The sequence below is a fragment of the Meriones unguiculatus genome, chromosome 8, assembly GCF_030254825.1.
Source record: "Meriones unguiculatus strain TT.TT164.6M chromosome 8, Bangor_MerUng_6.1, whole genome shotgun sequence".
NCBI classification, from domain to species: domain Eukaryota; kingdom Metazoa; phylum Chordata; class Mammalia; order Rodentia; family Muridae; genus Meriones; species Meriones unguiculatus.
In genome coordinates, this window is record NC_083356.1 from 74,480,899 (window position 1) to 74,494,079 (window position 13,181).

General features: G+C 43.9%; 1 protein-coding gene across 3 annotated transcripts in view; it reads left to right on the forward strand.

Moving 5' to 3' along the window:
- Nucleotides 1-1,119: 1,119 nt before the first annotated feature.
- Nucleotides 1,120-13,181, forward strand: part of Nup214 (nucleoporin 214) — a 77,889-nt gene continuing 65,827 nt past the window's right edge. For 2 of the 3 annotated variants that reach the window (XM_021654929.2, XM_021655005.2), the window contains exons 1-10: nucleotides 1,122-1,293; nucleotides 3,173-3,368; nucleotides 4,426-4,577; nucleotides 5,652-5,850; nucleotides 6,454-6,524; nucleotides 8,209-8,272; nucleotides 8,632-8,735; nucleotides 10,276-10,382; nucleotides 11,241-11,307; nucleotides 12,506-12,632. In XM_021654929.2, coding sequence (XP_021510604.2) covers nucleotides 1,249-1,293; nucleotides 3,173-3,368; nucleotides 4,426-4,577; nucleotides 5,652-5,850; nucleotides 6,454-6,524; nucleotides 8,209-8,272; nucleotides 8,632-8,735; nucleotides 10,276-10,382; nucleotides 11,241-11,307; nucleotides 12,506-12,632 — 1,132 coding nt within the window. In that variant the 5' untranslated portion in view covers nucleotides 1,122-1,248. Of the gene's footprint in view, nucleotides 1,294-3,172; nucleotides 3,369-4,425; nucleotides 4,578-5,651; nucleotides 5,851-6,453; nucleotides 6,525-8,208; nucleotides 8,273-8,631; nucleotides 8,736-10,275; nucleotides 10,383-11,240; nucleotides 11,308-12,505; nucleotides 12,633-13,181 lie in introns of all 3 variants that reach the window. The other variant, XM_021655084.2, reaches the window with a different exon arrangement.

Here is a 13,181-nt window from a genome sequence, read left to right on the forward strand (position 1 = left end):
CCCAAAATCTGTTTCTACTTTTTTTGTTTCTCAAGACAAGGTTTCTCTGTGTAGCCTTGGCTGTCCTGGACTGGCTTTGTAGACCAGGCTGGCTTTGAATTCCCAGAGATCCACCTGCCTCTGCCTCCCTGAGTGCTGGGATTATAGGCGGGTGCCACCACACCCAGCTCCCATTTCTTTCATTATTTTACAATGAATAGGGGCTTGGAGCACATGAGAACTTATTGAGTATGTGATAATGTATTCTCTGGAGCTGACCCAGCGGCTCCACGTTAGGAACCTCTACTTTCATAATTCTATTCCAGAAATTCTACTTTTATAGTTCTATTCCAGGAATTTCTCCAACATCAATCAGTGTACCCAGATTTGAATCTTAACCCTTCCTGGCTGAAAGATATTGGATAGTTTAAACTGCTTTGTGTGGAATTTCCTTATTTCAATGACAGTGTGTTATGTAACCCAGGATATCTAGAGATTGTTATGTAGCCAAGGAGGACCCTGAATTCCTGAGTCTCTGGCCTCTTACTGTCCCTTCCCCCAAGAGCTGGGACGACCGCCACGCACCGCAGCTGGGTTTCAGTTAGAAACCTTCAGGCGACATTGCAAGGCTAAGCACAAATTGTTTTGCGATGTGGATATGGCTTATGCTCCTAAGTGACTACCTTGAAAACAACAAACAAAATCGGTCTTTTGTCCTTTTTTTTCCCGTTTTCAGCTTTGGGTAACAGGGTTCTGCAATAGCACACGCCAGTGCACCCACTAACTGAACCTTTCTGCCCGCTCTTCCAAAACCTCTCAAAGTTCTCCCCTGGCAACAGCTTCAAAGTCCCTAACTTCTCTAAGTCGGAAGCTACTAACAGCTCTGCAGGTTAAGGGCCACCGGGAAGGTTCCAGAGTCTTCGGACGACAAAGTATGCGCCCGCGACACCAAAGCACACTTTAAAAAGCGAGCGTGTCCGCGCGCTGCACCCGAAGGAAGGAGGACGCCGGCGCGCCTCTCGGCCACAACCCTGCTCGGAACTGGCCAATGAGGCCTGGTGGATTGGCTAGCGCGCGACGTCTAGGGAGCCCGCGGCTGTCGCGGAGCGCACCACAAACCGACACGGTGACGTCAGTCACACGCGCCGGAAACGCGCATCTTCCGCGCGCCGCTGGCGCTAAGAAAAGGAAGTTGGGGCCCGAGCGGCCTGACTTGTGGGAAAGGCCGCGGGCTGCAGCGGCAGCGGCGGTGAATTGGAAACTGTGAGGATGGGAGACGAGATGGATGCCATGATACCTGAGCGGGAGATGAAGGTTAGAGACTGGCCGGGGCCTCCCTGCCTTTGGCAGTCCTGGAGCCCTGCCTCTGCCGGCTGCTCCTGCAGTTTGCCGGGTTCAGAGCACGCACCTCACCGAGCGTCCGCAGCTCCGTGCGTGTCGCGGGCGTGAGTGCCCTCCAAGTGCGAGTCACCTCCCCTTGGATGGGTGTGACCAAGCCTCTTGAATTACCCCAGCGACTCTCGTAAGCTGGTCGCCATACGGGTAACAAGGGTTCGTGTTTATTGAGTGTGGGGTACTGTAACCATCATCATTTACAACTAGCTCGTAAAGAGCAGCAAATTGAAGTTCTGAGAATAAATTATCCAAAGTCACGTGGCCAAAGCCTTGAGTCTCTCTTATTTTTTAGGCAGGCTCACTTTAGTCCAAGCTGGCCTCTAACTATGTAGTCGAGGCTGGTCTTGATCCCCCTTCCTTCACTTTCCAAGTGCTGGGCTTATTGGTGTGCATCACCACAGTAGGCTTAGATCCTCACTTCTTAGCTCTCTCTATGCTGGTACCTGAAAGTGATCCAAACTACCAAAGGTGGAACCAAGAAACACCCTCTGCTTTCCAGAACCCCTAGCTAATATGAATAGAAAGTCAGTTTGGTACTAGAAATCAGCTTGAAGTCAGAAAACTAAAGGGAAGGCAAGTGAACCAAATGATACGGTGTGCCCCCACCCCCAACTTCTGGACACAGTGTTAATAGTTGGTTTATATCATCTGGAAGAATGAAAACTCAGAGAACCGCAGACAGCTGGAAATGAGTGGATTGCAGGAAGGCAGTAGACATTTGTATGAACAGTGGATCACTAAAATGTGGTCCGGAACATGCTTAGAAACAGTGGCCCTTGGGATGGAGAGATGGCTCAGAGGTTAAGAACACTCACTGTTCTTCCAAAGGTCCTGAGTTCAATTCCCAGCAACCACATGGTGGCTCAAAACCATCTATAGTAAGATGTGGTGTGAATGCAGGATGTTGTATAAATAATAAATAAATCTTTAAAAAAAAAAAAAAGAAACAGTGGCCCTTTCCTGTGCTGAGCCCCCTAATAGCGTGTGTCATGTTCCTCAGATGTGCTTTTCACACTGGTCCTCCACATAAAGGCCACCAAGACCCAGTAGTACAGTTATGACTATTAGGATGATAATTACAAAAAGATAGATGATTTGTTCCTTTATGAACCTGTAGTGTATACAGTGTATAGCATAGTGTGTGTAGTGTATAGTGGAGCCCCGTGGGGAAAATTGGGTGAACTTTTTGCCCACCATAGGCATCTGAGGTTGAGAGTATTTCAGTTTGTTTTTAAGTAATTATGTATTAAACATTGACTGCACGGAAATTAGTATGTCTGGGCATGCTAACCACCCATTTGGGAATGTGCATATCTCTACAGAAATAAGTTTTCTCTTGTTGCTTTTTTTTTTTCTTTTCCCTAGAACCCTAACTTGTAGATAGGTTTAGAGTGTGTGTGGTGGAGGCTATGGAAAGGTGGGGGGGGAGGGGTCTTAACAAAATGATTACAAATTAACAAAGTGTGAGGGTATTGGGTCCCTAGGAATTGGAATTATAGACAGTTGTGAGCTACCATGTGTGTGCTGGGAATTGAACCCAGATCCTTTGGAAGAGCAATCAGTGCTCTTAACCATGGAGCCATCTTTCCAGTCCTTTTTATTTATTTCTTTGAACAAATGTTAATGTGTATTACGCCATGCACCACCAAAATACAGAATCTAAAAACAGGCAAATTGTTGGCCTCAATGTAATAAGTATATTTTTGTTATACTGAAATTGTGTTTATGGGGTATAATTATAAGCATGATTTAATTTCTTCATTCCTGAAAATTGATCTTGTTTCATCCTTCAAAACAGGACTTTCAGTTTAGAGCACTAAAGAAAGTGAGGATCTTTGACTCTCCTGAAGAGCTGCCCAAGGAGCGATCGAGTGTGCTTGCCATATCCAATAAGTATGGGATGCTCTTTGCTGGGGGCACCAATGGCCTGTATGTTTTTCCTACTAAAAGCCTTCTTATCCAAAACAAACCTGGAGATGATCCCAATAAAATTGGTAAGCACTTTGATTTATATTGCATAGCAGAGACGGGGCTGTGGTGGCATGCTAATCAATGTATTTCCTTCCCAAGACACAATTCTAATGTGAAAATTAAAATTTCTTTTGGCCTTAAGATTGCCTTGCAGGGGACAAAATTCCAGATAGGATGCCAAAAGCCCTTCTGATTTTTCTTTTCGGCTCTCTGTGCTGTTGCTTCTGTGTTCCTCTAAGATGAGAGGGAAGAAGTTACTTTTGTGCCATGCATTTCTTTTGCTCAGTTGAACTTGGCCTCTGACTGTTTAGGAGAAGGCATAACCATCCCACAGATGGAAATGTGTATGTGGAGCACTGTAGCAAAAGCATTTTCAGCAAGGGCAATCGGAAGAGTCTTGGGCTATTTAATGCGCCATTACCTACCATTAACTAATCTTAAGAGGAGACTTAAGATTAGTTCTAATAGTAGGTATTTAAGTCACACTGTGTCTGTTTTTTGTCAGGAGAAATTGGAGAGAATACCCCAGTAGGCTTGTGAAATAGCAAATCTTTTATTATTTCCATCACATAGGGATCCATCAGGGCCACCTGACAAGTACTCGGGAGCCTTATTTTTCCCGATAGGGGCTGAAGCACAGTTTATAAGTGTAAAAACCACAAGCACCTGGGCCAAGTTACAGTTACAATTTTCACCAATCAGAACTCGGGGATCAGAGACGTTCCCAAGTGTTCCATCATCGTCAACTGATATTGAATGGAAGTGTTTTTGTCTAACCAGTCAACTTATCTGTTCTTTCTGTTGTTAGGAACAGGCATTATGTTTTGAGTAACTGTTGTAGCTTAGAGAGGAAGTTGGTCAGCTTCTGAAGTCCCCAGCCCTACCAGGCCCTGGGAACTTGAACTTTGTTTCACTCTGTAGGTAAAATAGAGTCTTGTTACTTAAGACAAACTGTTTTATCTGTTCCCAACAGGTATATGTTTATATAGATGAAAAAACTGTTTTCTATTGACTTGGATAAAGGATTATGACTGTGTGCCTATTACATGCTTTTCCTGCTTTGTCTTTTCTGTTTCATAGTTGACACGATCCAGGGCATGAATGTTCCCATGAAGTTCCCAGTACATCACCTGGCACTGAGCTGCGATAACCTCACACTCTCTGCATGCATGATGTCCAGCGAATATGGCTCCATTATAGCTTTTTTTGATGTTCGCACATTTTCAAATCAGGTAAGCTACTGTAAACTATATTTTCAACAGGGGAACACAGAGATTTCCTCATAGACATTCTAACTTGGGAGCTGTATAAACTGATGACATGGCTGCTCCATGGTATGGTTAAGGGGAATGTTTCTATTGTAGCAATAAGAGAGCAAATAGAGGAATTTGGAAGAGTCTAGAGCAGAGAAGAATAGTAAACTGAACATAGCTAGCAGACTGGATATGGCCAGGGCTCTGCGAGAAAGGTGAGAATATCAGGGCAGAGAGACTAGAGAAAACATAGTCTGTTGGGGTGCATATCAAGAAGAGCAGGGTAATTATAAGGAGGATGACTAGCTGAGGGAAGGGAAGTCAGTGAATTGGAGGGAATTTAGGGTAGGGGAAGAGAAGTGGTAGGGTCCCAGCACAAACTCTGAAATGTGTAACAGGTACTTGTGATAATGAAGGAGCCTGGAGGCCAGCATGAGCTTTGATGTGCTATTATAATAGACACCACAGGTAGCCATGTGTCCCTTCAGAGGTGTTTGGGATTAGGTATTTGTATGGCTGGTCTTTTTCCATGCTTCCTATAGTAGGTATAGTTGTCTTCATTTTACAGATGGAAAGGCAGATTTCAAAGCATGCTGGCACACACCTGTAGTCCATAGACTGAAGTAGGCACATAGTGAACTTGAGGCTAGGTCAGGGTATGTAATCAAGAATCCGTTTCAAAAAAACAGAACAGCTAAAACTCACCTGCACCAGAAACCAAAGAAAGAAATCAAAAAACCTAGCCAAGGTCATTAAGAAGCAGATCTAAGAATTTAGCATTCTTTCTGCTATTTATTGACTCTTATATTTGTATATTCCCACCAGCAGGCCCACTGAATATAGTGGAATAATTGATGGCCATTTTTAAATTCCATTGAATTGTTTATATAACAAACAGATGGCTATGCAGAGCCACTTAGTTTCTTAGTTATGAAGAAATATAGAGTTTGATTTAGGAAAGGATGCATATTCAATCATTTCCTCTGAATCCTAAATGTCTTTGTGTTTATTAATTTATTAATTTATTTTGCATTTGTGCTTTTATTTTAACAGGCTAAACCACTGAAGCGTCCATTTACCTATCACAAGCTTTCAAACGATGCAAGCGGGATGGTAACTGATATGAAGTGGAACCCCACTGTTCCTTCCATGGTGGCAGTTTGTCTGGCTGATGGCAGTATTGCTGTCCTGCAAGTTACAGATGTGGTGAAAGTGTGTGCCACTCTTCCTCCCTCCACGGCAGTTACATGTGGTGGGTAATGGAGGCTTTCTACCCATAAAGTACAGTAATGGCAAGCTCTTTAAAAATTAATTTCTAGAAGTAGAAGTTGATGGCTTTCTTGTTTTGTGTGGATTGCTGGGGATGGGGGGTGTCGAAATTGAGAATATTCTTTATTTCTATAGTTAATGGTCTTGAAGCCAAACAGCGTACATGAGTTAATTTGAATGTGCTTGGGCTGTTGAGATAAAGAAGTATTTTGGCACAGCTCATTCAAACTGGATTCTTGAGAATAATTGTTCTAAGTCTAAAAGAGTGGCCATCTGAAAGTCATTTGTATCTCCATGGGAAGCACTAGAAGTAACAAATAGGAACAGTGGAGTAACTCCTTGATCCTTTGAAGACCTCCATTTTCCTTGTCTTCAAAATTCTACTGGAAAATCATTCTTAGTGTTCAGTTAATGGCCCAGTGGTGAGTGCAATTGATAATTCTCTTGTACAGGTAAAATGGTTGTACTTTCTCCACTCTGCTGGGGGTGACTCATGGCCTTTTGTGGTAGTGATTATGTAGCTGTCTAGATCTTAGGGCTTGCGTTCTTTTCCTCAGTTTTTTAATTGGTAGCATTTTCTTCCCAGTGTGCTGGAGTCCCAAAGGAAAGCAGCTGGCAGTAGGAAAGCAGAATGGAACTGTGGTCCAGTATCTTCCTGTGAGTGACTGATTTGTACTTTTCTTTATTTAAGTAACCACTGTTGGGGGTGGTTTGGGGACATCTTTGTGATTTTTTTTCTTTTATTTTCTGTCTTTTTTTTTTTTTTTTTTTTTTTGAGACAAGGTTTCTCTGTGTAACAAGCCTTGGCTGTCCTGGTTAGCCTTAAACTCACAGAGATCCACCTGCATCTGCCTTCCAAGTGCTGGTGTCAAAGGCATGCCCCATCACACCTGGCCCTTACTGTGGATTCTTCAGGAAATGTTAAACAGAAGGAGGCATTTCTACTCACAGCTATGCTTCATGTCTGTGAATGAAGTCTGTTTAGCAATTTTCCAAGAGGATCGATTCCCTCAAACAGCTTAAAAGGAAAAGGAGTTAAGGAAGTTAAAGGACAGTTTTTTTTTTTTTTTTAAAGATTTATTTATTATTTATACAACATCCTGCCTGCACACTAGATCTTACTATAGATGGTTGTGAGCCACCATGTGGTTGCTGGGAATTGAACTCAGGACCTTTGGAAGAACAGTGAATGTTCTTAAACTCTGAGCCATCTCTCCAGCCCCTAAAGGACAGTTTTTAATCTTTTAGCCATCTTAAAGGTTTGGTTTTCCCAGCTGTGGGCAATAAACCAAACAGATGCTTCTCTTGTTGCATTGTCTCCTCCTCTCCTTATGAGGACTTTTTGTTTTGTTTTGTTTTGTTTTTCTGAGATGGTCTAACTATGTAGACCAGGCTGGGCTTGAACTCATAGAGGTCTGCCTGCCCCTGGATTGCTAGGATCAAAGGTGTGCGCACCATCATGACCAGCAAAAAAAAAAAAGTCTGGGACCTTTTTATTTTGTGGTTCTGAATGCTTTGCGTGCATGTATGTATGTGAACCACATGGATGCATTTTTGTACCTGAGGAGGTCAGAAGAGAACATCACATGTCCTGGACCTTATTTAGGAATGGTTGGGAGCCCCCATGTGGGTGCTGGGAATCAAACTCAGGTCCTGCAAGAGCTCTTTAAGCACTAAGCCTCTGCAGTAACTAGGAGTACAGGCAACCACCTCTCCCTGTTGTCAGATATTGTTAAGTGAAAATGGGTGCATAGCCATGGGGGCCTTTAAGATGATAATGTCGTTTATTGACTTTCATTGCTTTGCTGTTTTCTCATTTGTTTATTTTGTTTAATTTAGTTATCCTGTCTTAGAACTCACTATGTAGATCTGAATGGTCTCAAACTTATAGAGGTCTGCCTGCCTCTGCCTCCAGGGTGGAGCTGGGATTAAACACATGGGCCACCACCCCTAGCCCTACCTTTTTGTTTTTAATAACTTAATATACGTAGGTCTTCTTTCCAGCTCTGTGGAGGAGCTGTTCTCTCTTCAGTGGCTCCTTATTGTCTGCTGTGTAGAAAGGCCCAAGTGATCTTTTTTTTTTTTTTTTTTGATGGTCTTATGCATCAGTACTAGTAGCTGTGGCCCTGTGAGTGCTGCTGCATTGAGCATTCCCATCAGCTGCTGTGCCTGAAGGTGTGCATGTAAGCATTTGCCTGGGTAGGATGCTAGGAAAAGATGGTGTTCTTCTCTTTGGGCTGGGGTGGGGTATGGAATACCAGGTTCTAGGGGATCTGATTGGATTTGACTGTTTCATTGATTTAAGCATTATTTCATTTGTCATTTTTCATATCTCTTTCAGACTTTGCAGGAAAAAAAGGTCATTCCGTGTCCTCCATTTTATGAGTCAGATCACCCTGTCAGAGGTAACAGCTACTTTGCTTATCTGGCCTCTACTGCAACCATTCTAGCCATGTGGGACCCTCCATCCCTACTCAGGAGAGTGTGGGAGCCAGTCTTACAAGTAATGTCTGAGATTGTTTAGTTATTTAACTTGAAATGGATCTTGCATTTTCACAGGAATTCTTCATCATTTTCCCTAGTAACAATCCTGCAGAAAACCTACTACTTTTAAGAAATTGAGCTAATTTTGTGTCTGTGAATTATTGCTATTGTTATTCATTGGGTAATTCTTGTAGCACAAGGCTATTAACATATGAGGCTTTTTGCTGTGTCTTTCTTGCTGAGATTGGTTACTCAGGAATTGGGGGGTTGTGTCTTTCAGTTCTAGATGTGCTGTGGATTGGCACGTATGTCTTCACGATAGTCTATGCTGGTGCAGATGGGGCGTTGGAAACATGTCCAGATGTAGTGATGGCTCTACTCCCGGTAAGCATGTGAAAAGAGCGTCTTTATTTTCTGAGAGTCACAGAAGTCTTCTAGGAAAGCTAACTTATAATTAAAATCTTTTCCTTATTGGCTGTGATAGTAGAGTCAGGTGTAAGTTTTCAGTATCACACAGTGGGCCTGGAACCACAATTATGGTCCATTTAGAGCCTTGTCTTAGTCACTGTTCTGTTGCTGTGAAGACACACCATAACCAAGGCAACTCTTATAGAAGCTTTTTTAAATAAACTATTTGGGAGCTTCCTTACAGTTTTATAGGGTTAGTTCATGATCATCATGACCGGGAGTGGACAGGTGTGGTACGGAGAGCTCTACATCCTGAGTGGAGCAACAGAGAGCAAAAGACACTTGGCCCAGTGTGGGCTTTTGAAATCTCCACACCCCCTCCCTCCCGGTGATGTTCCTCCAACAAGGCCATACCTCTTAACCCTTCCCAAACAGTTTTACTTCCTGGGGACCGAGTATTCAAGCATATGAGCCTATGGGGGCCATTCTCATTCAAACGACCACAAGAATGGTTTAATTAAGAATTTAGAAAAAGTGGATAAACTGTGTGTTTACTTATGCTATAATTTAGAAAAGCAAGGGAATATCTTGTTTTTAAAAATGTTTATTTTATGTGTATGAGTGTTTGCCTGCATGTATGTATGTATGTGTATTTTATGTGTGCCTGGTGCCCACAGAGGTAAAAAATGGGCACCAGATTCCCTGGAACTTGAGTGTACTAGGAACTGAACCCAAGTCTTCTGTAAAGGCATTCATTATGTGTTCATAACTACTGAGCCATCTTTCCAGCCCCTGTCTTGATTTTTAATATTCATTTATCAGATATTTATGAGATGCAGGTAGTGTGCTGGCACTGTTTCGAAGCTGAGCATACAAAGGTAACCAGGTGGAAAGCCCTTGCTTGTAAGGGTCTCACATGCTGACGAGTGGTAATTTGTAGTGGGGTGGAGAGAAGAACTCGGACAGGGCAGGTGATGACAAGGGTCAGTGAAGGCTTCTCTGAGGGCTTCAGCCAAGCGGAGAGACCAATGGAGTCCTTAAGTGGGTTGGCTCTGAGAACAGAAGGACAATTAGCATGAGCTATGAAGTGTTGCCAAGCTAAGTGGCATGGAAAGAGCAGAGGATGCTGAGCTTGTGCTTCCCTGTTGAAGTTAGGCTGCTTTGGTTTGCCCAAGACAGTTTTACCCTAGCCAGATTGTAGTCCTAGTTAGCCTCCAATACACACTATCCTAATGCTTCAGCTCCTGAGAGCTGCTGTAATAAGTGAGCTGCTGTGCCAGCCTCAAAATCCATAAAAAATATTTATTAGTAGGATGTTTCAGGATATACTTTCTAGTCAGTGGGTTTCTTCTGTCTTTGTGCTACCTGGCATGCCTTCAGAGCTCATCCCTATGTTTGCGCACAGATTTGGCATCAAGTTTCTGGTTAAGCTTGAGTGATTTTATCTCGAGACTGTGAGCTGTGTAGGAGCCCAGGAAAATTGTACATGTGGCCCTCTTCTCTCTCTCATTTATAGAAAAAAGAAGAAAAGCACCCAGAAATATTTGTGAACTTCATGGAGCCCTGCTACAGCAGCTGCACAGAGCGACAGCATCATTACTACCTCAGTTACATCGAGGAGTGGTGAGTAGAGCATTCCTGCCACTGTCAGGCCGTATACCTCAGTCACTGAGTTCCAGTAGGGAACAGTTCATTAAGAGAGGAAAGTCCAGGCTTGAGAGTGTCTTTTCAGCTGATGGGTAATAATGTCCTATGGCTACATTGCCTACTTCCCAGTCCTGATTTATCTATAATCAGTATATACTAGTCTGCAAAGATCAATTTTTGTGCGCCTACCTCTCTCACCACCTCCCATTTGTCTTTTGAGAGAAGGTCTCAATATTAGTCTTGGCTGGTAGTATTCACTGTGTAGACCAGGCTGGCCTCAAAGTCATAGACATTCTCTGTCTCCAGGGATGGGGCTGCCACCAAACAGTACCTTAAAGTCCAATGTTCTCAACCACAGTGAGTGACTACAGTGAAAATACTGATTGGTTTGTTTGAAAAAGAGTCATTTGTAGCTGAGACTACCCTTAAATTCACAGTGATCCTCCTGCCTCAGCCTTCTGAGTGCTGGGATTATAGGCATCAGCTGTCACACCTGGGTTAAAAATACTGCTACCTAACTCAGTCAAGGTTTCTCCTAGAGCAGCTTGCCTTTGATAGTTCACTGAAGCTTCTCCTCTTGAGCAGGATTTCTCTGTTGTGGGGCAGGGTTCTTGTTGTGAGCCCACACTTGGTATTGTGTGTCTTCCTTGTCTGTGCATGGATAGCAGTGGGCAGGTTTCCAGGGCTTTCTGGAACTAAAAAGCTCAGCCCTACATCTAGCACCTTCCACCCTCTATTCAGCTAGATAGGAAACCTTGCCCTATGTTGGCACTGAGACCCAGGTTCAAGCTGTTGATGGGCTTGAATGTAATGACCTTTTGATTTTGTTCTAAGGGATTTAGTGCTGGCAGCGTCTGCAGCATCAACAGAAGTTAGCATCCTTGCTCGACAAAGTGATCAGGTAAATTTCTCATTTTTTTTGTCACTTTGATATTGAGTGATGCTTTAAAAAAAAAAGATTTATTTAATTATGTATATAATGTTATGCTGTCTGCATGTACACCTGCACACCAGAAGAGGGTACCAGATCTCATAGATGGTTGTGAGCCACCATGTGGTTGCTGGGAATTGAACTCAGGACCTCTGGAAAAGCAGCCAGAGCTCTTAACCTCTGAGCCATCTCTCCAGCCCCCAGTGATGCTTTTTTGAGAGATCACAGTGGAGGTAACTGGTTAAGACTATAATAAGGGTACATCCTTTTCAATGAGCTTTTAGCACAAAGACTAAATGACAACAATAACCTTCTCCCTCCCGTCCCCTCCCATATACATGGTTTTCCACAATGTCGAGGCTGGAACCCAGAGCTTTGTGCACATATGGCAGACACTTTCCCACCTGAGCTATGCTCCCAACCGAGCTCTCTCTTCTTACACTCACTGCATTCCTGTAGTGCCCTTTCAGCTGTTCTCTCCATCTTCCTGTTTGCAGCCCACACTGCCACTCTCTGCATGCTGGCCTGTAGTGGTTTCAGGTCCCTTTTGTTTTCTTTGTAGGTTTATTTAAGAGTTAGGTTCATCTTGGTTTGTAGCTGTATGCCTGTACCTTACTTACTCAGCACAAGTTTTTCTAGCTTTGTTACTTGTCTCCTCTTCCGGCTCATACCGCCCAGTCCATCAAGACAGAAAGCTGGACAGAGTGTTAATGAATCTTAAGACTTGGGAGTTGTTGGTTGGATGGAAAACAGGAGCAAAAGAGGAGTAGAGGATGTAGAAGCTGCTTGTGGAGTATAAGCAACAGGACTGAGACATGAGGAAGAAAGGACCTAAGGGTGCTTTCTGTCTCAGCAGCTAATGTCACAGGCGTCTGTGGAGTGTGGCTGTTGGATCTCCATGTCGTTGTCTTTAGGAACTGCCCAGCTCTGGGAGGCTCCTTACAGGGTGGGATTGGGCACACCAGGAGCAGGTGGGGAAATGAACTCACTTAACCACTTATATACTGGGTGCTTCAGACTTTTAGAGGTTGTTCCAGGTGTCAGAGCTGCCCCATCAGCATAGGAAGCTGAACCGTGCATGTGTTCTCTGGTAATTTGAATGGTGCCGAGAATAAGCACTGCAAAATGCTAAGCAACACATGTTTCTGTCTCTCTCCACCCCCTGCAGACTAATTGGGAATCTTGGCTACTGGAGGACTCTAATCGAGCTGAACTGCCTGTGACAGACAAGAGTGATGACTCCTTGCCCATGGGCGTTGCTATAGATTATACCAACGAAGTAGAAGTCACCATCAGTGAGTGTTGTGTAGTGTTTGCTGTAGAAATGCCTATTCTGTAAGGGTTGACACTTAGAAGCTATTAGCACGTTCCTGCCTGCAGAGTGGCGGAGGGTGATCATGACAGTGCGAAGCTGTCCACAGATGGGTACTCACTGGTGAGACCACAGACACACCTCATGTGTCTGCAGCAGACTGAGTACGTAACATTTGAATTTCATGGCAGAGTTTCTGGCCATTTGGTTCCCTAGTGACCTCATAAGATAGTGTCACAGTCCGCTGGCAGTGCACCCACCGCTCAGCTAAGGGGAGGATGAGGGAGTAGAGCTCTAAGAGCATGTTTTCCACAATGGAGCTGCACAGGTTCTCAGAGTATGCCTTTGCCTTTTCCCTGTGGAGGCCAGCAGTGTGACTACAGTGACTATGTGATGAGGCAGCTGAAGAATGTTTGCCTGTTTGAGCTTCACTCTGCAGCACTGTCCTGGTCAGGCACCATTGAACTCCTTGTCCTTTCCTTGGTTTAGTAGGCACATTTGGTGGAAGAGCTTGTGCTCTTGTCTGCTTAAA